Source organism: Solanum lycopersicum, chromosome 1 (genome assembly GCF_036512215.1).
Source record: "Solanum lycopersicum chromosome 1, SLM_r2.1".
Lineage (NCBI taxonomy): Eukaryota > Viridiplantae > Streptophyta > Magnoliopsida > Solanales > Solanaceae > Solanum > Solanum lycopersicum.
In genome coordinates, this window is record NC_090800.1 from 1,131,093 (window position 1) to 1,155,070 (window position 23,978).

Below are 23,978 nucleotides of genomic sequence, written 5' to 3' on the forward strand. Positions count from 1 at the left end.
CATTTAAAATGCAACATTAAATGACATCGGTACATAAAATATATAGTACGTGAACTAGCTGAATGTAACAAGTGACTAAACTAAACATACTAAAATGAGCAAATAACTCTAATTACAAAATATTATCAAATAAGATTTTTCAATTGAAAATTTGAGACATTTAAAATGGATTAACTAAAATATGATATCTAAATATTTGATAATGAGAAGAGAAACGTAATATAAGTTATTTTAAAACACTTTTAACATTAGATAAGATGAAATGATTCTATGGCTAACGCTGAAAATATATCTAGAACTGTAAATCTAAGATATCATCATATATGTCTTATTTTGTGTATTTCATGTTTGATCACCATATAGATAAATTTATTGTCCAAATTGAATTCGGGAGAGGAATAAGAGGATAGAACGTGAGTCATAGAGAGCTTGTTGAACTCTAAATAGCTAGGGCTGATTCGTCTCTAGGATAGGAATATACCTATAGACCTCGCTTGGATCACCATATATGAAGATCTTAATGCTCAATATTTAATTAATCTATCCCCGCTCATCAATGTAGTTAGTGATTTAAATATTGTAGGCGATTAGAGGTTGTGAGACCATGATCATACATCTAACCCTGTGATTTAGTGATTCGATAGTTAATAATTACCCAATGAAATTATATTGATTGCATTACTCATGATAAAAGTTGCAGCATTACTTCCAATAAAAGTTACAGCCCTGGATATTTCACAAAATCATTGTTCGTAACTCGTGAAATTGAATCATATTAGTCACATTTCATTTTAAGTTATAAGTAGATAATAAACAATTTTAAAAATCTAAAAATTACATTTGTGTTGAACTGTAAATCAGGAAAATTGATAAATTCTAATCGTAAGTCCTTATGTGTACACAATACCCGACTCTCAGAAAGAGCCACTCTATTACTTGTGCGATCACGTGCACTTGCGTATGTAATTTGATCGCAACAGTGGTTAATAAAATACAAAATTCTTCATATTCTTAGATATATGCTCGTTTGAAGTTAGAATCATATATAATCTTATAGAAAATCTTAATTAGTAGGATAACGTTGAACTCAACCTATGCTAATAAAGATTCCGTACAACCTTAATTCACATTCAATTGGAAATTGACTTTAACACCTGTGTACAATTATAATTAATCATATCTAAGTCTAGCTGCATGTGAAAAATGTTTCAAATGTTAACTTAGAATTTCACTAATAATTCATTAAAACTTTCATAATTTAGAACTGTTTGAATTTTAATTTAAATTTTTATTATGCTATTTATTTTTACATTTAAATATAGAACTTGATATTTGACTTTTACACCTAACCGAAAACAATGCTAATTGAGTTACTCATATTATTATGTATGATATATAAAATGTGTGTTTCGTAATAACGTGTAGGCGCAAACGATTCTCAAAAGCAATATAGGAAGACACAGAAACAAAAAATTGCACGAGATGAAGCACGTGTTTTGAAATTTACGAAGAAGTACAGAAAAGGAAAAAGACTAATATTACCGACAGAATACAGCTGGAATAAGTATTTTCTTACACGATATCCTTCTGACGTAAATATAAGACACGCTCATTGCTTTAAACGTGAAAAAGTTTGTAACGTCTTTATTTTTTAAAATTATTTTATTTATAATTGCGTCATAACAGACACGTCGAACCTAGAGTGATCTAATGTATATAAATAATTGAGTAATAAATTAAATTAATAATATTTTCTTTTAAAATCGACTTACTTTTACAATTACGAATTTAATATGTTAATTCCTCTTGCTCCTGACATATCAAATTTAGTTCACACAATTAAAAGAATAGTTAGGTAATATGCTAGTTTATCATGTTCCATCTATGATGAAATAATAATCTTTTTCATTAATTTAGTTACTTATTTATAATAAAATTTGTCTTTTACGAACCATCACATATAAAATTATGTAATTAATTTAAACAGACTCAAATTCAAATATTAAATTTAAAAGTTACCATCAAATAATATATGATCAAATGAATTAAAACTCATAAATATGTATTCTACTATATAATAACCATAAAAATAATAACTAGAGAAAGATAGATTTAACATAGAAATAATCATTTAACAACTAATACACTAAATACTCAACAAAAAAACAAATCAAGAAAACTTAAAAAACATTTTAATAGAAAACATTTGTTTGTTTAATAAATTTTACTCAATACGATTTTTAATATTAACAATCTCTTACATCAAACATGCGTCTTTTCTTTTGTTTCAAAACTTAAAATGCTAAATCTCTTTTTTCACAAAACTTAAATTTTACATTTTCTTTTTAAAATCATATTTTTTTTGAAAAATTTCAAATTTAAAATCATGATAATTAAAATGTCGACAACAATTAAAAAGGACCAAATTGTCTAATAGTAAACTTTGGAGGCTCAACTAACACCAACTTTCTTGTGATTTTCCTTGTCCCAATTCCCATTCTTTCTTTTCTTACCATTAAAAAAAGAACATAAAATTTGCTCAATAGACCCTCCATTTTCTTCTTAACTACAAATGTAGTCCCTAAACTATCAAGAAAATACCTATAAGTAGAAGAAATTTGGTAGTAGAATGTATACCCACCTCTCTCTCTCCTCCCCCACTCTCTCTCTAAAAGTAGTGCTTTTTCATCGACATTCACGCGGATTACAGATCGTTTACAGTATTTGAACAAACCCTAGCATCAAAAGTTTGTTTTTTTTTCTTCCAGTTTTTGAATTTGGTTTCAGAAATTCAATCGAGTTTGAGTTTGTTGTAGAAACGGATTTGGGGTTGTTTTTGTATGTTTAGGGTTTTGATTATGATGATGAAAGTATAAGTGATGTGTTGCAATCGGAATCGGGTTGTTGTTTTTGTTCAATTTTATATGGGTAAAAAAGAATGCCGGAGTTGCGGAGTGGGGTATGTCGGCGCCGTGCTCCTCCTCCAGTAGTTGAAACAAAACCCGAAACGAAGAAAAGGGTTGGTGGCGGTGGTGTTGGTGGTCGGAGTTATATAAAGACTCGTGCTGCTAAGGCTAAGGCAGCGGAAGCAGAAGCAAAGCTTGTGGAAGTAGAGGAAGAGGAAGTGAAGGAGAACGAAAACGAGAGAGTAGAGGGAGAAGAAGTTGAAGAAGAGCATAAGATGGGTGATGAGAGTGGTGGTTTGAGTGCTAATAATAAAGTGACTGCACAGGAAGATGAAAGTACTTCTCTTTTTCCTGATCAGGTGGGTGATCATTCATCTCTTCATCTGAATCTTAAAAAAAAACTAGCTTTACATCTATATATGCTTGGTTCTTATACATGATCATCTTGTTTTAGAAAATTTTGATGTTGTGTCTTTGTTGTTTGAAGCAAGTGATTGTGTTGTTTTGTTAGGTGTTGTGGGATTTTGTGTTTTTGAATCATTATAAATGTGTATTGCTCGGTTAAATTCGGGCTATTTCTGGAAAAAAGAGAGTAGATTTGGTACTATATTGACCATGGTGGATTGTTTTCCATTGTATTGATGTCATTGGTCTTACTTACATACATGTTTTGCTTATGTTTTGGAATTGTTATCTATATGTAGCATCTTTCTCTTCCCTGATCAGGTCGGTGATCATCAATTTCTGTATCTAATCCCAAAAAAGCTAGTTGGGGCTGGTTTTAGTGAAGCCTGCAAATTTATGCGATGTTCTTAGATGTTACATCTTCCTTTAGATAATTTTGATGTTATGTCTTTCTTGTTTGAAGCAATGTGTTGTTTTGCTAGGTGTTCTAGGTGTTTAAAGGGATTTTATGTTTTGAATCATAATAAATGTGTATTTCTATGTTAAATTCTGGCTATTTCTTGTAAAAGGAAGTAAATTTGGTACTATATTGACCTTGAGGAGATAGTTGGAGATCGCATCAATGTCGTTAGTCCTACTCAAATACATGTTTTGTGTATGCTTTAGCATTGCTATCTATTTTTAGCCGCTATCATATATTTGATAGTAGGTATGTGAAGTAAATAGGGAATACTAGCATCTGAGCTCTAGAATTTCTTAATTCTAATACAATGTACTTACTATATCGTATATAATTACACAGTTATACCTGCTACTTAGTATGTGGAAGTTGCTTGATCCAGCCATAGACGACTGTCCATTCCCCTCCCATGTGATTCTCATCATTTCTGCAAGCCTTTTTAGCTTAAAAAAGCTTGATGACACATGTGACATTTAATTGCTAGAATCTCGATATTGAGCTTTACTGTCGTCGTGTTCTAAGTTCTTTTTTTTCTTCAAATCTTTGTATTAAATGTCGAAATTTCACTCATTTTTTGCTTTCTGTTTGAATGTTGTTTTCAGGTGCAAGTAGGAGGATCTCCAGTTTATAAGGTTGAAAGGAAGCTAGGTAAAGGTGGTTTTGGACAGGTGTTTTTGGGTCGCCGTCTTACCGGTGGAAATGAACGTGCTAGTGGTCCCTTGGCTTTGGAGGTAAAGTGGTTGCATATGAATAATCTATCCACTTTTTCCCGTTATCCTTTTCGACAAGGCTAATTTATCTGTCTACTAATCTTAGCGTCTTCTCGATGCAATTGTTAATGAAATCTTATTTTACGTGATAAAAGAAAACCATATTGATTTTCTTTTATGTCTCTAGGTCGCACTGAAGTTTGAGCATCGAAACAGCAAAGGCTGTAGCTATGGCCCTCCATATGAGTGGCAGGTTTACAAGTAAGGATTGATATCTTTTAAAGTTACTGTGTACACTTGTACTGAAATGAGATTTGCAGGACTGAAAGTTCCTTTTTTTTTTGGTTCAGTACTCTTGGAGGCAGCCATGGAGTGCCTAGAGTGCATTATAAAGGACGGGCAGGAGAGTATTATGTGATGGTATGTTCACCAAGACAGATTTGCATTGATTATAGTAATGGAGGATAAAAAAATTGAGTTGTGGATATTTATTTTTGGGAGAAACATCAAGATAATGAGTTGAGACAGTGAATGTGACCTCTTTTAGCATTCTAATTTCAGCATCCAAAGAGAATTAAATAAAATATATTTAATAGGCAGGCAGCGTGATATATTTCAAGGTTTTAAGAGGGTCTCATATCTGCTCTTACCAAGCTAACAAATAGCTTTAGTGTACAATGGAGGTCTTTATTTTTTATTCACTTATTTAGCCAGGTCCTGTTCTAATTGAATGAGTGGAACTCTTTTGGTAGTTGCTTACTTTCTTTTTGGTATGATTGTCTTTTGAGGGGACTGATTTTGTTTTGCTATTACACTTCCCCTGGATCTCAGAAGTCGTCTTTGATATTAGCTGCCGGGCTTTGGTCTAGTGTTAAGAACGTTACTTGTGATGTGTGGGTTAGGAACACGTCACATGTTCAAACCTTGCTGCAAATGAAAGCCTAGTACTCCTATTTAAGTGGAGAACATTGGAGGGGTGAGCCATCATCCACAGAGTGTGAAACCATGTACCACTGGTCCTGGTGGATTTCTCGACTACAAAAAAAGTGACCATTTTACTTCAAATTGTTAGTCCACTCGTCTTACAAAAATTGTCACTCTTTCCTGTTCAATTTAAGAAAAAAAGGGACCTTTGTCAAGCATATTCTCCTAATTGTTTAGTAAAGAGTCTGCTAGAATCATGTCCGTTTTCTTGCTGTTGAAGATTGATTGATAGAATAAAGATATAATTTTTTGAAATGGGATAAAATTTTGGGACATACACAGAAAGTTAAGGAGAGATAAATATTTCTGATCCGATGAGTTACCAGCAAAGTGGTTGTTAATGATTAGGACCTCTTTTCAATGAACGGATTCTGCTCTGTATGTTTTCTGGACTAGTGAATGCTGTTGTATATAATAATAAAATGTGTGTGCGTATTGACCTTATTATTATCATGTATGCAGGTTATGGACATGCTAGGCCCTAGCTTATGGGATGTATGGAATTCCTCTGGGCAATCGTAAGTAGCTAATGCTAGTATTAAACATACTTACTGAACAAAGACTTCTTCAATTGTCAGACCTCCAGAAGTGGCTGCTTTTTCCCCACTCTTTCAGTTATTTTTGATTATTATGATAAATTGATAATAGAAATACCGTCGTTCAATAAGTCAACCTGCTCAAGGATGGCATTCTCAAATTGAAAAATGGTCTAAAATAAGTCACCAATTATTTGACATGAACTATGTAGTAATTCTAATTTCAAAGTTAAATGGTCCTTGATATCCATCCTTAAACACTGGTGATAAGGATCTGCTCGCAATTGTGTATAGTGTAGATTCTGATTTTCTGGGGTTTATTTCTAAGAACAGCAAAAACATCGTTGATAAACTTATTGAGTTTTGGTTTACCATATATCAATGTGTCAGTTGAATATGGTCTGCTCATAAATCCTACTTATGCAGAATGTCAGCAGAAATGGTGGCTTGTATTGCAGTTGAGTCATTGTCGATTTTGGAAAAGCTGCATGCGAAAGGGTACGGATTCACTCTTTTCCTGCAATCAGTTTGGTTCTTTTTATTTGCTGAATGTTGAACTACTTTTAATTTGTAGTCATTGTACTTCTCTTTTGAATTCTTCGTAGTGACTTTTTTGTTGATCTCAGTTATGTTCATGGAGATGTGAAGCCAGAAAACTTTTTACTTGGCCAGCCATCAACACCACAAGAGAAGAAGTTGTTCCTAGTTGACTTGGGACTGGGTAAGAGAGCTTAGTGTAGGTTTCTGTGTTTGTTAATTTGATAACCCTTTTCCTAATTATTTATCTACCAATTACAGCCACAAAGTGGAAAGACACTTCAAAAGGGCAGCATGTCGGATATGATCAGCGTCCTGACACGTTCAGGTGTGGTGATGTTCTGCTATCCTTTGCTTAGTTTTCTTATATCTACCCAATACTAACTTCTGTCTATCAATTTCAGAGGGACTGTTCGCTATGCAAGTGCACATGCTCACTTGGGAAGGACTGCCAGTAGAAGAGATGATTTGGAATCACTTGCATATACACTAATTTTTCTTCATCGAGGCAGGCTCCCATGGCAGGGCTATCAGGTTTCTGCTTTACCTGCTTCTTTCCAGTCTTTACACTGCATACACTTTGTTTCAGTCATTGAACAACCCCCACGTCTCTTGTTACAATTTATATTTCTGGATTGCAGGGTGATAACAAATCATTTTTAGTCTGTAAAAAAAAGATGGCAACATCTCCAGAGATGCTTTGTTGCTTCTGCCCTGCACCTTTTAGAGAATTTCTTGATACAGTAATTAACATGAAGTTTGATGAAGAACCGAAATATTCAAAGTTAATCTCTTTATTTGGGAGCTTGCTTGGAGCTGATCCTGCTATAAGGCCGATCAACACAGATGGTGCTCAAAAGGTAAGTATTCTAAATTTTATACGAGTCAACAGTAGGTAAGCTTTATTACACTACTATATGGGGCTTATGGTGTAATCATTATAGGCTATTCAAGTTGGCCAAAAGCGGGGGAGACTAACTTTAAATGAGGAAGAAGAGCAGCCTCAGAAGAAAATTCGAATCGGTGTTCCTGCGACGCAATGGATTTCAATATATAATGCCAGAAAGCCGATGAAACAGAGGTACATATATCATGTCACGTGATTTGTCTTTTATGGCAGTTAATAAGTATTTGTCTGTGGTGAACATTAGCTCTGGATTCTTCACCTTAAATGGGGATGTGGTTTGTTGGTTTGGGGGGGGGGGGGGTAATAACACAAGTGGGGTTTGGAGAGGTAAGATATATGCAGAATGGTACTCCTGGAAGTTTTCAACTTCTTGGATTTTGGGAGCAGGTAAAATTAAGCTTCTGCTGGTAATATATTTTGAACTTTTTGGAGGCTGTATATGGTAGTCAGAGAAACAAATATCTGCCAAATTTGGTATATTAGTCAATACTCATTTACTTATTTTATTAAGAAGAATACATGGAGTGTCCTTTGTCTTCTGATGGCATAATCACTAAAGATTTTTCTGGAAGATCTGTTTTATCTTCATCTATGCTCCACAGTATTAGGAGATGATCCTTTTCTATTCGCTCCATAGTGTTGATTGGATAGGTATAGAGGATTGGTTGGCTTTTGTAGAGACCTTGTTCTGCTGTGAGATACAGCCACTTTTTACGCCTAATTATTATGAATATTATTACTTGATAGTTGATACAAAAGAAAAAATCATCTAATGTACCCCAACTTTCCCTAATATTAACATCATGACTTCATTAGGTACCATTACAATGTAGCAGACACAAGATTGGCACAGCATGTGGAGAAAGGGTCTGTGGATGGTTTGTCTATAAGTTGTGTAGCATCATGTTCTAGCTTATGGGCTATCATCATGGATGCTGGAACGAACTTCACTAGCCAAGTTTATGAGCTGTCACCTTTCTTCTTACACAAGGTAATTAGAAGTTCCATGTAGTCTTCATGTGGTGTGCAGCTTTTTAGCTTCAGATGTGTTTATCTAATCTTCCAAATGTGTGTTACAGGAGTGGATTATGGAGCAATGGGAGAAAAACTATTATATTAGTTCTCTTGCTGGTGGCATAAATGGAGCCTCTTTAGTAGTAATGTCAAAAGGTGGGTTTCTTTTAACATGCTGTAGGTTAATTCTTTCTACTTGTTTTAATCTTTTACCCACTTTTAGAGAATACAGTTAGATATCTTTTCTTGCTTATCAGTCAGCAAAAGTTACAATTAACTAGCATGTTATGCTTGGTGCATATGGTTTAGTAGGTCACGACATAATTTTGATTGGGCTATTTGTATTACTGCAAGATATGCTTTCTGTTGGTTTCTTTTTTTGTTGGTCCCTCTGAACTTCATCTTGCATTGAAAACAAGCTCTACTGCTGGATCTGTATTTTCCTTCTTCGATTTTATGCATCCAACTATAACATGTATCTCTCTCTCTCTCGTGTTGTAAAATGGCAAGTTTTTATTATTACTCATAAACAGCCCTAAGAATGTGCTGGATTTATATACATTGTGCCAAAAGTGCGAAGACAAAAGTATAGCCCTATCTAAATGTATAATATATGGATTATTGGAGCTCTTAAGCTGTAGTTGCTAGGGTAGTTGTCTCCTGATGTCGTTCTGTGATGATAGTTTCTTATATTTGTAAGGCGAATCAGAAGGTGTTAGCTTTTTATCAGTTTTTATGATGTACGAGTCTAAAAATTGTTCAGTCAGATGGTGTTATATGATGATGGGTTACCTCTTCAGATATTTTTTTGGAGCTGGTAAATGTTGGGTTACGTCTTGTATATGCCAGTTTAACACTAGTTGGTGATATATGGAATAGAAGTTTGATATTTGAGTTGCATTTCGTCATCTAATTGTTGTGGAGGGTATTTTTTCCTATGCAAAGGCAAATGCAGATTGTTTTGCCAGCTTTGAGCTTTTCTGGATGCAGATCTAGTTCCTGGACTATCTTTATTTTTGTATATAATACTTGTGTCATTTTTTGCAGGCACACAGTTCACTCAACAGTCTTATAAAGTCAGTGAGTCATTTCCCTTCAAGTGGATAAGCAAGAAATGGAAAGAAGGGTTCCATGTGACCTCCATGGCAACTGCTAACACTAGGTGGGCTGTTGTTATGTCACGCAATTCAGGCTTCAGTGATCAGGTTGTTTGTCTCCCCTCTTTAACACTCTCATACAATATTTAATCTGGTGTTAGTGTTAATACGGTATCTCATTTCCTTCTGCCCCCTCCTCCCTTTGTGGTGATAACCTGGAAAAATTATCGGATAAATTTCCCCATGAAGCGTAGGCTTAAGGATCTAAAAGGGTAGTCACAGTAAGATTTTGTCTGCGAGGAAATGAAGTTGGTTGGTTTAATGACCTTCTGTCCTAAAATTTACTTAATAAGTCCATACCTCGTTTTGTTACACTTGATTTATAATTTCTTTTTTCTTACTAAAAGAAAGTCCATTACTCTTTATTTTTCTTGAAATCATGTAGTTTGTTTATGTTACGGCCCTACCTGAACAGCATCTGTTCTATTGGCTTGTAATACGATATCCTTGAGTTCTGAGGAAACATGAAAGTAGGATACCAAGTCTAGTTGATGAAGCATGGTCATGTGACTAGAGCGTGATTCACAGCCTCCTAGTTGTGTGGGGCAGTAGTTTCTGTCTCATCTGCTAACATGGAGATTTTTAATGTTTTATAGGTGGTAGAGCTTGATTTCCTTTATCCTAGTGAGGGTATTCATAAGAGGTGGGATAATGGTTATCGTATTACGGCAACAGCTGCTACGCCAGACCAAGCTGCTCTTATCCTGAGTGTACCTCGCCGAAGACCTGGTGATGAGACTCAAGAAACTCTGCGAACATCTCAGTTTCCCAGCACACATGTTAAGGTAGTGTTTGTGAAATTGTTCTCTACTTTGCCTAATTGTTGTGTTGGCTATTGCATAGGAGCGAGGGTTCTATCCTGTGTGCACCCTAAGGGTAGCGACTAAGGGTTTCCCTCGACAAATACACTCTATTCACATCATTTTTTATTATATGAGCGAGTTGTTGACTTGTGTTCTATCCTTGATTCTTTGTGCAGGAAAAATGGGGAAAGAATCTGTATCTTTCTTGTCTATGCTATGGACGCACTGTATCTTAAAACAAATCGTGACCAAATTGTTGTAACCCGACATTTGGATCTTATATCTTGTTGTTTCATTGTCCAAGTGTAAATGGATGGTGGTGGTGGTAAGAAGTTAGATGTGTCTTAGAATGTTATGCTATAGGAGAACTTTTAGTTTGTCTTAAAATTATGAAAATGTTGTAGCTGCTCTGTGTAACAGCTTTCTGCTTATGATGTTGTTGTTATCCTACTAGTACAGGAACAATTGTTCTTGCTGCAATAATTGTTTCGTGTACTCAAATTTCTGGGGAAAGTTTTAATGTTATCTTTACCTATCGATTATCTTGTTCTATTCGTCTTTAGTTGATTCTTCATAGCTATTCGAAACCATCTGCCTAAAGAGTCAATTAAGGTCTTGGTACATTTTATATTTCTCAGATCCCACTTATGTGGCTACATTGAGTAGTCTTTATTCGCTTTTTGTTGATGATTTCAGTGTATTGAAATACATTAGTCAACAAGGATGGGTTATATTTGGTCCTATAAAAAATGGAATTTGTGCCTATGGAGATTATTGATTAATTGGACCAGTATGAATCAGTAAGGGTTGTTATTAAATATTTGGATAATTGTTAAGAAAATACTTCTAAGTGACTGATTATTCTTCCCAAAAGAGTAATATCAAGTTATATATTTTAATATACGGATGAAAAACTCAAATTTATAATACTAAACAGACTATAAATGGAGAAACTAATAGTACTAGATACAAGTTCGATTGAATGAGGCCATATATTTATATTAAAAAATTATAGATATTCAATTATGAATTTAATAATTATATGATAAATTATGAGTTTAATTGTATGTTCAAATACATGTTTTTCCTCTGAATCATTTAAATGTAAAATAATAGTTAAACGGTAAATTAACAAGAAGGTGTAATGTACTATTTTTTTTAAGCTTAGAGAAATGTTTTTGAGAGTATAGGGTAAGCAAAAGTCATCTATCTAAACTTTAAGGGGTAGAAATGAATTAATCATAACTTACATATTCATTCATATAGAAAATAGAGGCTAGGATTTATTATCCATGTTGATTCCCTCTTTTTCATTCATCAAAAAACAAAAAACAATAAAAAACCCAAAACACCCTTTGCTTTCTTTTACTCAAATTTGATATTATCTTAGCTTCAAAATCACAAATATGATTTAAAAAGAATGATTTCATTTTCATTTTAATCTGTTTAAAAAAATATATATCTTTTTTTATAAATTTTTCATGTGACATATTTAAGGAAAGATATTTTGATTTATTTAACTTAACTTTAATTTACAATCATAAAATTAAAAAATATTCTTTTTTTTTTAAAATTTTGTTCAAAGTCAAACTAGTTATCTTCAAAGGGAGTAATAAAAATCTCTAACTTTTTTTTTTATATGTAGAAGTTGAGAAACAGAAAAAAGAGAGAGAGATGGCTTCCCACCTCTCATTTTCTACTCCTTCAGCTCTATGGGGTTCATACTTAAACCCCAAATCTTCCTCTTTAAGTCAGTGTAAGATGATACATCAATCTTTTGTTTAATTTTCTTGATTTTTTTTTTTAAATTTAGGTCAGATTTTTGTAGTTTCCTTGATTCTACTCTGCATAAAGATAAAATCTTGAAAGTGGGATTTTTTTTTTATTTGTTTAAGGTCATTTTGGTTGAAAGTTTATGTTTTTGGGGAATTGAATTCTTTTTATGATGTGGAAGCAAGTTTAAGTTAATATCACACAATTGAGATAGTAATTGGGACATACTCATTTGTTTATTTGCTGTTATGTTCCTTGTTAATGTATTTTTACGGTTTTTCGGAAATAATCTTTTACCTCAACAAGGTAATGTACACGCTATCCACTCCAGACCTCACTTGTGAGAATACGCTGTAGTCGTTGGTTATGGGCTCTTGTTATGGCTATTGTTTTTTTTTGATGAAGTTGATATTTTTGAAGACCCTTGTTGATATTTGTAGTTTCAAAATTCAAATGTCATTCTAAAAATCTGAACTTTTTGTTTCTTAACTTACTGTTATAGAGTGTATATGTAGAAGTTATGAGATAGAGAGGAAATAGAATGAGAAATATGGTTTGCCATCTCTTATTTCTCATTCCTTTAGCTCTATGGGGTTCATAGTTAAAACTCCAAATGTTTTTCTTTATATTAGTGTGAGTTGATTAGAAGCTGGATTTTGCAGTAGATTTTGGTTAAGGTCATTTTGTATTGTACTCTTCTTGGAATATTTGTTTGTTTGGTTTTTCGTTCAAGTTTTGTAGTTTTTCATGATCCTACTTCAGTATACAGATGAAATCTCTCAAAGTGGAACTTAAGTTTGTATGGTGTTTGGCCAGGTTTCGCACACCTAGACTAATTCATAGATAACTCTATCCACCAAGGCTAGAACAGATGGGAAGACTCACCCAGTGTTTTTCTTTTGGCTTTGTTGGGATTTGAACTTTATACCACTCCACGAACAGACCATTTAGTAAACAGTATACATAGTTGAAATGCAATTGGGATAGATTTATTTGTTTGTTTTTTTGGACCGGTTGACTTCATTCTTGATTGTTCTTTCCGATTGGGATTTTGTTTATAAGTTAATGTTTTTGAAGACCCTTTTTGAGCGTCTGAAAAATATGTTGGTACTCGGGAGTAATTACTTTTCTGGAAATGACAGTGAATATGAAGAAGAGGGTAGGGTCTCATGTGAACTGCAGCTCAGAAGATGAGAGTTGTACTTCTGCATCTTCCGAGCATTTACGGGAACATGTAGAGGAAAAGGTTGGTAACTTCTTACAGCTTCTTGATGGGATTGCTAAACAACAACAACAACATACCTGGTAAAATCTACTAAGTGGGGTCTGGGGAGTCTAGAGTGTCGCTAAGACCTTATGATTACCTCGTGCAGGTAGAGAGATTGTTTGCGAAAGACCCTCGGCTTTGATGCCTCCATCAAACCCAAGTAAAAGAAGAAGAAGAGACAACAGTTGTAAAGTCTACTCGAAACAATAACAATAGCAAAATAATGTGATACTCGAAACACAATAAACAACATATGACAAGAACTACAAGGGTAAAACTAGTACTACGATAGCCACTAACAAGCCTAAGCCTTTGTAAGACTAGACAACACTCTACCCCTACTAACCTTTTACCTTAATACGGGACTCCACTCCTTCCTATGTAGAGTCAATTGATGACTTTGGAACTTCTAGTTTTTATTTTTGTAAATAATGTCTTTTGAAAATGTTTGAGAAAATTATAATGAGGAAAATCTTGTTCGACCCTCCAAAAAGTAATGTATTGTATACAGTAAAATTGGCAATGTGCTATTTTTGTCTACAACTATCATCAGATTATATTTATTGATTTGTCTGCTGTTGCTTTTTGGAACAGAGATCTCAAACATCAGTCTCACGGAGATGGTGTCTGACCTGCCTATGCTCAACTGGAGCTCTGATAACTGCTTCTGGAAATCCAATTTCTGAACCAAGAGCAATTGCCTTAGATGGAAATGAAAGTCCTGGCTGTCGGAATTGTGGGGGTAGTGGCGCTATAATTTGTAAGTGTATATTGATTCCTGCTTTACTTGCTTCATCCCACTAATCATATTACATTTAGTAACATGTTCTAAGAGAACTTTTCTTATGCTTCTCCATGACTATAAACAAGTTCTCGAAGATTTTCATATTGAAACAGCAGCCCGTATAACCAAATTCAGTACCCTTATAAAATTATAGGGTCCAGTATATGCTAAATCTTTGAATAATAACAGAAAGGCACCTACATAGTTAACAAAACTAACACACACATAAATACATGCAACTCAATATGTAATGACTTGCCGAAAGTTTTTATTGTGTCATTAGTACTGTATCGTTGAGAATTTAAGGTTCTAATGTTTTATCCAAAAAGTTCTGCTTTTTAAGTGTTGAACATGGAAACAAGTACCTCAATGAACTTTTCTTTATCGAAGTTAACCTAGCAAACTTGAGAATTGTTGAGCATCAAAACAACACACCTTAAGAAACTTGAGAATTATTGATCATCAGAACAACTCACCTGAACAAACTGTTTTGGCAACTTTGCCAAAGAACAGGTTTAGAAATTGAAAACTTGAGCTAATACAAACCAAAAAGAGAGAGAAGTCTGAATAAGAATATCTAAATTATTTCCTTATAGTTAGTTTCCTTCACATACAGTGGTGACATGATGGTATTCATGATTGTTTAGCATACAAGTTTCTTGTGCTTCTATCTTTTTCTCTTCTAAGTGGACGCAATGTAGTGATTGAAGGGATCTTTGACTACTTAAGTTCTCTTTTCTGATAAAGGTTACACCCTTTTGCTACTCCAATATCTTTTTTTTTTCTGCTTGATATCTCTTGTTTTACAATTCTGTTCAAAACTTGTCTTCCTCCAATCTCTTCCTCACATTATATCGTAAAACAGATAATTTGTGAGCTATTGATGTCTGTTAAATCTTTTGTCATACATTTTCCAAGTAACCGAAGGACAAAACGAAGCTAGTTCTTTACTATCCTGGACATGAATCAAAGAATTATCCCAATTTTGATGAAGCACTATAATTTTGTATGCATAACTTATGTTGGTGCTCTATCTACTTTAAGACTTTCATCTGTTTTTTATATAGGTGATATGTGTGGTGGTACAGGAAAATGGAAAGCTCTAAACAGAAAACGAGCTAAAGACGTTTATGAGTTCACTGAGTGCCCCAATTGTTACGGTATGTTATTATAGAACCTTTGAATCCATATAAGGAAGAAAAGAAGTCAAAATGTAGATCATAGTCACAAAACCAAAATTTGAATATTGCATAAGACGTAGGGTTTTCTTTATCGAGTCATTAAACAAGAACCGCTCCATTTTCATTTCGATACATCCCAACAAGACATACCACCGATAGTCTTTCCCTTTGATAATCGTTTGCTTTATGATCTTTGCTTTCAGAATGATTCATTTTATCTTATGTTGAATACTAACATGATGACATTTTTTCTTATGGGATGAACAGGACGAGGGAAACTAGTATGTCCTGTATGTTTAGGAACTGGTTTACCTAATAATAAAGGTCTTCTTAGGCGGCCAGACGCAAGGAAGTTACTTGACAAGATGTATAATGGACGACTGTTGCCAAACTCATAAGGTTAATTATCATAATTCATTTCTAGTCTTACGAATCCTGTTCTATTTACCCTTGTTATGTACAACGTCATTTTACATTCAGAATTCGTATTCCTCAGGTTGAAAGCTGTACTACACCAGAAGGACAATGAGAAGAGACTCAAAGTAACTATGGATGTAACAACTATTGTGTTGTTGAGTGTACCTGTTAAATCTCTCGATGAACTCTCGTTCTCTCCCTGATCTCTCTTGATACCGGGGTAGTAGTATTCCCGGACTATCATCGACCCCTCCACCATTCTGGAAAGAAATGGGAAGTAGTATCTGCCACATGATAGAGTTAGCATATCAATTATTTCGGAATATTGTGAGAGAAGAGCAATAATTTGGTGTTCAATTTGCATATTGTCTTCATATCTCATAACAATAGAGAATAAAAGAAGAGAAAACAGACTGTTTTGTACTTTGGATTGTATCTGGAAAATTGTTACTTAAAGTTTGTACCATCTATTATTTTTTAAATTGGTGTGTTAGTGTATTATGTATGGTCATTTTATTTTAGAAAAAGAAAGATCTAATTACTAAGGATGAGACTGAATTATCATAACTATACTGGTCATTTGATGCAACGCAAGTGGTACTGTATTAATTAGACAAAACACTTATTATTTACAACTTTTTTCTAAATTGTTATTCCTTACACGTCTATTTGGTAAAATAAAGTACAAATCACTAGTTTCTTGTTTCTCTCAATTGGCTTCTGCTAGTCTTGAACGAATTGTGTCAGGATTTGATATCTTGCTAACACTGCAAAATAAAGATATAGATATTAGATGTAGCTTAATTCTAAAAGTTAGCTCACGCGGAAAGAGTAAGCACTAGCTAATTTCTCAATCAATATGGAACGGAACTGTAATACCTCTATGGGCTTAAGCTATAACACGACCCTTGGTTCTAATACCACGTGAAATATGACTCTTGGGTCTAACCCAACCTTAAATGCTAGAGATTATCACTCCATTTCCCGACCAATGTGAGACTCTAATCTATTCTAACGACGAAAATTGATCAAGAAACTGGCAAATATAGATCTTCTAAACTCATCATTGCTTTGGACAAAGCAAACAAATGATTGGAATTTGAGAATTGTAGCTTACAGTAAGAGAAGAGTTCCATTAGATGCTGGTTTCTCATAAATCCATTCAGGAGCCAATTCTTGCAGTAATAGGAGTTGCTGTTCAACTTCACCTGTAGTAATGAAACATCAAGATTCAGAAAGAAGCTCCAATGAATCTCAAAAGGACTACAGGCTTCTGAAAATTGTCAACCGGGCTTAGTGGCTTACTTTTGTCCGTTATCTCTAAATGGCTTGAAATTACTCTGTGCATGAGCTCCTCTTTCGTCATGACAGAACGTTTAATAGATTGAAACAGGAAATAAATCATGTCAAAGAGGTGAGGCAAACAAGCAATCATCTGTTTGCGCCTTTTTGCTTGGGATATGGCTGGATTTTGCTCCGCTAGTGCTTCACTCTCCTTTTCTCCTATCTGTGAAATCATGGAAGTTAGCTTCTTGTTGCATAAAACAGAATATTTTGTAGTTCAGCTACGTTGAGGAATGAAAATTTAAATGAATCCAATGTAGTTGATCTTAAAAAATTTTATCAAGGAAGATTGATATGCAAGTGTGTGTTTTCTTACCGATTGCAGAAGATTCTCAGGAAGAATGTCAAGAATATCATTATCAGTTGAAAACCTTCCATTCTCGCAGACTTTATCACCAGCATTTGCACTCTTCACAGGAGTACCGAAGAGCAACGACCTTCTAGTTGACGGGCGTCTAGCTAGTTTTATTGGTGATTCAGCTGGATCATCTGGACTCATGTAACATCTCTTAGGAGGTTCGAGCATAGGGGTTGCTGGAGCGGATGTAGAACCATCTTCTCCCTTTTTGGCTTCAATCATAGGAAGAGCAGGTGGATGGCATGGTGAACTAGCCAAAACAACCCCTCCTGCTGAGCATTTCATGATGCTAGTTTGTTTTAGAGATAACTTAGGAGCATCAGAACATGCTACTGTTTTCTTCTTGGTGGAACTTGGGACATTAAGGGGTATTGAAGCTGGAGAAACGAGCCCGAGCCCAACTCTATCTCTTTCCTTGAGATCTGTTCCTCCAGTAATAGATGCTCGATTTGAAAAGCATCTCTTGAAAGATACAGACAGGTGTGATGCAGCTATTGACTGCAGTGGGAACACACCATTAGGTGCCTCACTGGTTAAGGATGAGCCAGAAGGTCTACATGAGTTGGTCACTACTTGCTTAGACTGAGTGAATGGGCCTGGCAGCATTCCCTCAGGAATGTCATCACCCTGAAACAGAAACAGTAATTATCTTATTTGTTTATCATGGAAATAAAATTTACAGGAAAACATTTAATTATACTTCAACGATGTCTAAGCTGACAACATGGTGCTCATATATGTAAAAGTGTGTGTGCTGGTTATTCAATGCTGATAGTCAGAGTAAAACACAATACAAATTCAACACAAATTTTCTTATCAAAAGCTATTCCTTTCATACAATATGGCAGGCCAGCCACTGAAGTACTCTGTAGCTTCATGAAACAGTATTACCACTCTTTAGGTGCTTCACGTATAGCTTCATTCTCATACAAAGTTTAGTATTTTCTGGACTAAAGCACCTACAATGTTGCACAGGCACTGCACAAATCTAAATGCCAGAAACAATTGCATCACTTTCCCAAGAACGTATAGTATAATGAAAGACCTCCAGCTTAAAATCTCATATTCCATTTGAAACTTCTGCTGCTATGCTGTTAAAAGTGTTCATATTCCTCTTAATATGCTCAAGAGCAATTGTTTGCAAATGAAACACTGGTCGGGATGTCTTACAGAAAATGAGCTTGAAATAACAAGAGCACTTAGCAAGTCAAATAGCATCTCAGAACATATTAGTCTTTCTAAATAACATGAATTCAAGCCAATAAATCTCAATACTGCATCAGCTATATTCTGGCAGATAGTTCAATCTTTAACAACAATATACTTAGTGTAATCCTACAAGTGAGGTTTGGGAGGGTTCAGTGTACGCAAAACTTACTCCTACCATGAGAGATTGTTCAACACAAACAATCAAAACATCAGAAAAATTGATTACCTCAGGGTGTGACTTGAAGAAATCCAAGAGCCGAGAGCGGAATATTTTCCTCAATAGAACACTGCTACTGTTAGATTTCCACTTCTCACTATTATCAACTGCATTTGCATTTAAAGTGATATAAAGATCCGGCTTCATGCACCAACTGCGCTCATCGTGCTTGAGAATCTTCTTTATCTCAATGGCTTCAGGTAAAATAAACTTCAGCTGAGCTAAATGACTGCAAGTAAACCTCCTAAAAAGTTCAAAAAGAACAAAATTATTAACAATCCTCTCAGTACAGCAAACACCATCAATGAAAATGTTCAAACATCATTAGATCTTCATACTTATCGATCAAACTCTCTACTTTCGCACTAATATTAGTGAAAGTTGTTGCAGATCCCTTCAAATGTAGCAGCCGAATTGAACTATCCATGCTATTGAAGAATTTTTCCAACATTTCATACCTATACAGTAATAGAAACACACATTAAGAAAAACTCAACCAAGCCTCTTACCCTGTCATCACTCTTAGCTAATAAACAAATAAGACTAATACTTTCAAAAGCTAATATATTGAAACAACTACTCCCTCCATCCCAATCTATGTGCCGTATTTGGATTTCGAGAGTCAAACAAGTTTTTCATATAAACTTTTGAATTGTTAATTATATCACATATAGTAGCTTTTTTTATTATTATATATATTTTTTACTTAATTTACAAATATTGATTCTACATCCAAATTCCCTGAGTCCCCAAATTTTCTGTTACTTTTGCTTTCCAAAGTCCTACCCAATCCGGCATAAGATCAGTAGTGTTCCTACTTACCATCCAGTGTGACTTTAAGCTCACAATCAACGATGCTTAACCACTTGAGCAAGCCTCGATTGTTAAATCTAAATATCTTATTATTTCTTCAAAGGATAAAACTTATTCAACTAAGTTTTCTTCGCATCAAAAGCAAAATAAATAAATAAACAATTGTGATGAACATATTGAAGAAAATTTATTTAAATTAAGTTTCACTTCATATCAAAAGCATAAATAAATAAACAATTGCGATGAACTTATTGAAGAATATTCAAGTAAGTATCTGGTCAAAGAGACACAAAGTGAATAAATCATCAAAACGGAAAGTACAGGAAACACTCACTTTTCCGGCAGCTTTACCGAGTTCACATGCTTCTTCCGTTCAGAAACCGGCGATCCAGCTACCAATGGAGATTTCACTTCACCGTAGCTTAATAACGGATCAGAAACCTCGCGTTGGATCAGATCGTGTTTCCGGAGCTTCTGAGAAGCTTCTCTGACGTCTTTCAGGGACTGCAGTGATCGCGCCATGCGATTTTGGATCGGTTTCTCCGGTGTTTTAGTTCTCCATTGATCCATCACCGGAATTGCTACAACTCCGGCAGATTTTTCACTGCGAAATGGATTCGCCGGTAATGATTTCCGATCGGACGGTGAAGATCCGGTGAACTCCATTAATGAGAGGCAGAAATTGAAAGCGAAACGAATGAAGAGAATATATATAGTTAGGTTTTCGCGCGGGAATTATGATGACGTGTCAGTTATGCCACGTCAGATTTGGCGCCAAGTTTAAGCGCTAATTGTTGCTAAAGAGAAAAGGCCCATTGGGCTGTAATTGGTGTATTTGAATTTTAGGCCCAATAGTTATATATGGTCCATTAATGGGTCATTTCCACTTTTACCCCTATTTTGTATTGTTAATTTTAATCGGGAAAATTACGCGAAACAACAAACATCTAAAGTATATTGTGTAATATAGCTGTAGTCTTGATTATTTTCAATTCATCTCTACAATTTTGCAAATTTTGCTACTCGATTTCTTAATTGTATAAATTCAGAATTTGTGCAATTCGATTCTCGATTGTATAGCTCGAGAATTTGTATATATGATTACCCTAACTATTTGTATTCGATTTATGAATAAATCATAATAAATTATCATGTTCGTATAGCCAAGCAAAATATAAAAATGGAGTTCTGTGAAATACTAAAATGTATAAATATACAAACGCACAAACAAAATATACAAAATGCGACCTCCATTTATATATATTTATTCTATTTGTATTTCACAACGAAATATTCAAACTGACAAGCGAAATATACAAACTACAATATTGAGGACAAATTACTGAAAAATGCGACCTCCATTTATGTATATTTATTCTATTTGTATTTCGCAACGAAATATTCAAACTGACTAGTGAAATATACAAACTACAATATTGAGGACAAATTACCGAAAACTGTAGTTATAGAGTTTCATTAGATCTACTATCTTTATTATTTCTGATCTTTTCTCGACCAATAAAGTTTATAAGTATCAATAATGTGTCAAATAAGGTCCTAATAGGACTAATTTTTTCCCTCCAAAAATTGAAATACTTCATCTAATTATAGTAAATTATTAAAAAAAATTGTTTCCTTTTTCAAATAACTCTTTAATTTTATTTTTAAGGACATATTTAATATTATAAAATTAAAATACATTTTAATACATTTAACATATTTTAAATTTAGAATCATAAAATTTAAAATAAATTTATTTCCTTTTTTCAAATAGCTCTTTAATTTTATTTTTAAGGACATATTTAATATATTATAAAATTAAAATATATTTTAATACATTTAACATATTTTCAATTTAGAATCATAAAATTTTTTTTAAAAAAATTACTCTTATATACCAAATTAAAACAAGGTAAATAAATTTATCAAAAATTATATTTTCTTCGTCTTAATTTATGTAACATTTTTTAGATTCAAAATTCAATTATATCTATCTTTGATTGCAATTTTTTCATATATGTTAAAATATTTTGAATTGTGACATAATATTTCCTCGTCTCAATATATGTGACAGTTTTAAATTCGAAATTTAAATATGTTTATTTTTTATTGTAATTTTTTATATATCTTTCAAAAATTTCGAATGGCGACATAATATTTTTTTACATAATTTATAAATATGTAAATTTTATTTCAAAAACTTCAAAAATTCTAAAATTTTCAATTAAATTTAAACTCTTTGACTTAAAAAAAAAAAACTTAAATTGAGACAAAAAGAGTATATATATCTCAAAGAATTGATACACCTTATCTAACAAAAAAAATGTTTATAGTACTATAATAATTTTTTGAGTTCTCCAAAAAATGCCACATATATACAAATGGCAAACAAAACAATAGCCACATAGCAAATAATGACCAAAGAATTCCATGTTCATCATATTGCACACATCCCCAAAATATCAAATAATAAAGAACATAAAGCCAAATAGATAAATAAACTTTCCATTTTTTGTCCATTATATACATCTTTTTTTTTTTTGCAATTATTTTGGATATTTCATTCAATTTGTCAATATGACAAATACCAAAACCTACAATGGGTATATTACAAAATCAACATCAAAAGATGAAGAACAAGGTCAATTGGAATTATATTCACCAAAATATGCCCTAAAAGTTGATAATAATAACCAAAAAAAGCCAAATGAAGAAGGAGGTCAAATGGAATTATACTCACCAAAACATGCAATAAAAGTGAATAATTCAAAGGTGAAGTCCTCTTTTTAAAAAATATAATTATTAAGTTTATTCAGGTTCAAATTTCAGCAGAAACAATAGTACAACACGATTGTCTTAAATATTTGTCTTATTTTAGTGGAAAAACTTGATATTTGTTGTTAGAAATAATTGAAATGCCTACAAAGTGATTTAATGTCATAATTATAGTTTTAGTGGCTACATAATTATTATTATTCTTGTTTTAATTTCAGGTTAAGAATGAAGGAGTAAATGAGAAGATAAACCAAAATCAAGAAATTGAAGAAAAAGAAAAGAAAAAAGTTGTTGCTACTAATGGTGGTCCACTAGCCACACCTTTGCCAGTCAGACTCACTTCTAGAATTTAATCGAGGTCGATCAGAAATAATTTCTTTATTTTTATATAAAAATAAAAATAAATAACGTTTTATGTATAAATTTTTTTGTTCTTTTTTAGACACCAATCATGAAAGTATAATATCTTTGCTAAACTCACTTCTAGAATGTAATCGAGAGTCTATAAGTATTCTCTTTATAAAAATAGAAATAAAATTTATGTATATTTTATTATTTTTCGAAAGGAATATAGAATTGGAGTTTCATTGGTGTTTTTATTTCTTTCCTTTTGTTGATGCATGGTTGTATACAACTCATACATGAAGAAGGGAAAACAATAAATGTCATTTATTTTTATACACAAAACATTTTGTGTTTGTAAGTCGTTTTGAAGATTCATATATGTACTAATATATGTAGTAATTATTTACTTTTATCTATCAGGATTTAGGAATATATATATATATATATATATATATATATATATATATATCGTAGTAATATACATTAAAATATCATAATACAAAAAGTGTATTTTATTTTTTAAATCTTTTAATCTTACAAAATTTCCAAAAAAGGGATGTCTTACGACTTCTGTTTTTCGAATTTTTCAAAAACATTTTCAAAAAATATTGTTAGTGCCGAATCCTTCACAAGTGCAAATTTTTAGGTAATTCATCACAAATAGGTTATCATTTTTTTTTGAAGAGTGAACAATATAGATGAAAATGACGAGCATCATTCACTAGCTTTACAAATATTGTTCGAATTCATTATCGTTCGTGTTGAATCCATCACAAGTGCAAATTTTTAGGTAATCCATCACGAATGGAATATCATCTTTTTTAAAGAGTCAGAATAATATAGATGAAAATGACGAGTATCATTCACTTAAAAGAATCTCCCAAAATTTTCTTTAACCTTATTTTGTTCAAATTCTTTAAAAATATCTTCAGAATTGTACACATTTTTGAAGAATTCGACATGAGTATGACATCATTTTCGAAGAATCTTATAGGATCTTTCAGAAGTGTACCCATTTTTGAGGAATCCGACATGAGTATGCCATCATTTTTGAAGAGTCGAAGCAAATATCTTCA

The 23,978-nt window shown here is 33.1% G+C and overlaps 3 protein-coding genes and 1 long non-coding RNA gene across 4 annotated transcripts; 3 read left to right on the forward strand and 1 right to left on the reverse strand.

The window, feature by feature from the left end:
• The first annotated feature begins 2,445 nt into the window (after window positions 1-2,445).
• LOC101265359 (casein kinase 1-like protein HD16) lies at window positions 2,446-10,961 on the forward strand. Its single transcript, XM_004228550.5, has 16 exons — window positions 2,446-3,265; window positions 4,374-4,502; window positions 4,669-4,742; window positions 4,832-4,901; window positions 5,928-5,983; window positions 6,428-6,499; window positions 6,628-6,722; window positions 6,800-6,866; window positions 6,943-7,072; window positions 7,180-7,398; window positions 7,483-7,619; window positions 8,262-8,436; window positions 8,525-8,615; window positions 9,507-9,664; window positions 10,213-10,401; window positions 10,596-10,961. Exons 1-16 carry the CDS (start codon window positions 2,939-2,941, stop codon window positions 10,653-10,655), a joined length of 2,049 nt encoding a protein of 682 aa, XP_004228598.1. The 5' UTR covers window positions 2,446-2,938; the 3' UTR covers window positions 10,656-10,961.
• A 750-nt stretch (window positions 10,962-11,711) lies between these two features.
• On the forward strand, window positions 11,712-16,323 carry LOC101267437 (protein PHOTOSYSTEM I ASSEMBLY 2, chloroplastic). Its single transcript, XM_004228644.5, has 6 exons — window positions 11,712-12,175; window positions 13,335-13,438; window positions 14,054-14,219; window positions 15,311-15,403; window positions 15,692-15,823; window positions 15,921-16,323. Exons 1-5 carry the CDS (start codon window positions 12,094-12,096, stop codon window positions 15,820-15,822), a joined length of 576 nt encoding a protein of 191 aa, XP_004228692.1. The 5' UTR covers window positions 11,712-12,093; the 3' UTR covers window position 15,823; window positions 15,921-16,323.
• Window positions 16,324-16,420: 97 nt separating this feature from the next.
• On the reverse strand, window positions 16,421-20,471 carry LOC101267155 (CDT1-like protein a, chloroplastic). The gene is made up of 7 exons (XM_010317837.4): window positions 20,117-20,471; window positions 19,308-19,427; window positions 18,979-19,213; window positions 17,502-18,170; window positions 17,147-17,348; window positions 16,959-17,049; window positions 16,421-16,608 (listed from the first exon to the last, which is right to left on the reverse strand). Exons 1-7 carry the CDS (start codon window positions 20,446-20,448, stop codon window positions 16,551-16,553), a joined length of 1,707 nt encoding a protein of 568 aa, XP_010316139.2. The 5' UTR covers window positions 20,449-20,471; the 3' UTR covers window positions 16,421-16,550.
• A 1,852-nt stretch (window positions 20,472-22,323) lies between these two features.
• LOC104645689 (uncharacterized) lies at window positions 22,324-23,142 on the forward strand. Its single transcript, XR_739583.4, has 2 exons — window positions 22,324-22,554; window positions 22,776-23,142. It is a non-coding gene; the product is annotated as an uncharacterized lncRNA (long non-coding RNA).
• Window positions 23,143-23,978: the final 836 nt, after the last annotated feature.

What these genes read in the sequence shown, in the direction of transcription:
- LOC101265359 (XM_004228550.5), top strand. Translation starts at nt 2,939, where the DNA reads ATGCCGGAGTTGCGGAGTGGGGTATGTCGGCGCCGTGCTCCTCCTCCA. An exon ending in TCCCATGGCAGGGCTATCAG is followed by an intron (nt 7,073 to 7,179) that starts GTTTCTGCTTTA and finishes TCTGGATTGCAG; the next exon opens with GGTGATAACAAATCATTTTT. An exon ending in ACACAGATGGTGCTCAAAAG is followed by an intron (nt 7,399 to 7,482) that starts GTAAGTATTCTA and finishes TAATCATTATAG; the next exon opens with GCTATTCAAGTTGGCCAAAA.
- LOC101267437 (XM_004228644.5), top strand. Translation starts at nt 12,094, where the DNA reads ATGGCTTCCCACCTCTCATTTTCTACTCCTTCAGCTCTATGGGGTTCA. An exon ending in GGGAACATGTAGAGGAAAAG is followed by an intron (nt 13,439 to 14,053) that starts GTTGGTAACTTC and finishes TTTTTGGAACAG; the next exon opens with AGATCTCAAACATCAGTCTC. An exon ending in GGGTAGTGGCGCTATAATTT is followed by an intron (nt 14,220 to 15,310) that starts GTAAGTGTATAT and finishes TTTTTTATATAG; the next exon opens with GTGATATGTGTGGTGGTACA.
- LOC101267155 (XM_010317837.4), bottom strand. Translation starts at nt 20,448, where the DNA reads ATGGAGTTCACCGGATCTTCACCGTCCGATCGGAAATCATTACCGGCG. An exon ending in TTTAGAGATAACGGACAAAA is followed by an intron (nt 17,050 to 17,146) that starts GTAAGCCACTAA and finishes TCATTACTACAG; the next exon opens with GTGAAGTTGAACAGCAACTC. An exon ending in AATGGAACTCTTCTCTTACT is followed by an intron (nt 16,609 to 16,958) that starts GTAAGCTACAAT and finishes TTTATTTTGCAG; the next exon opens with TGTTAGCAAGATATCAAATC.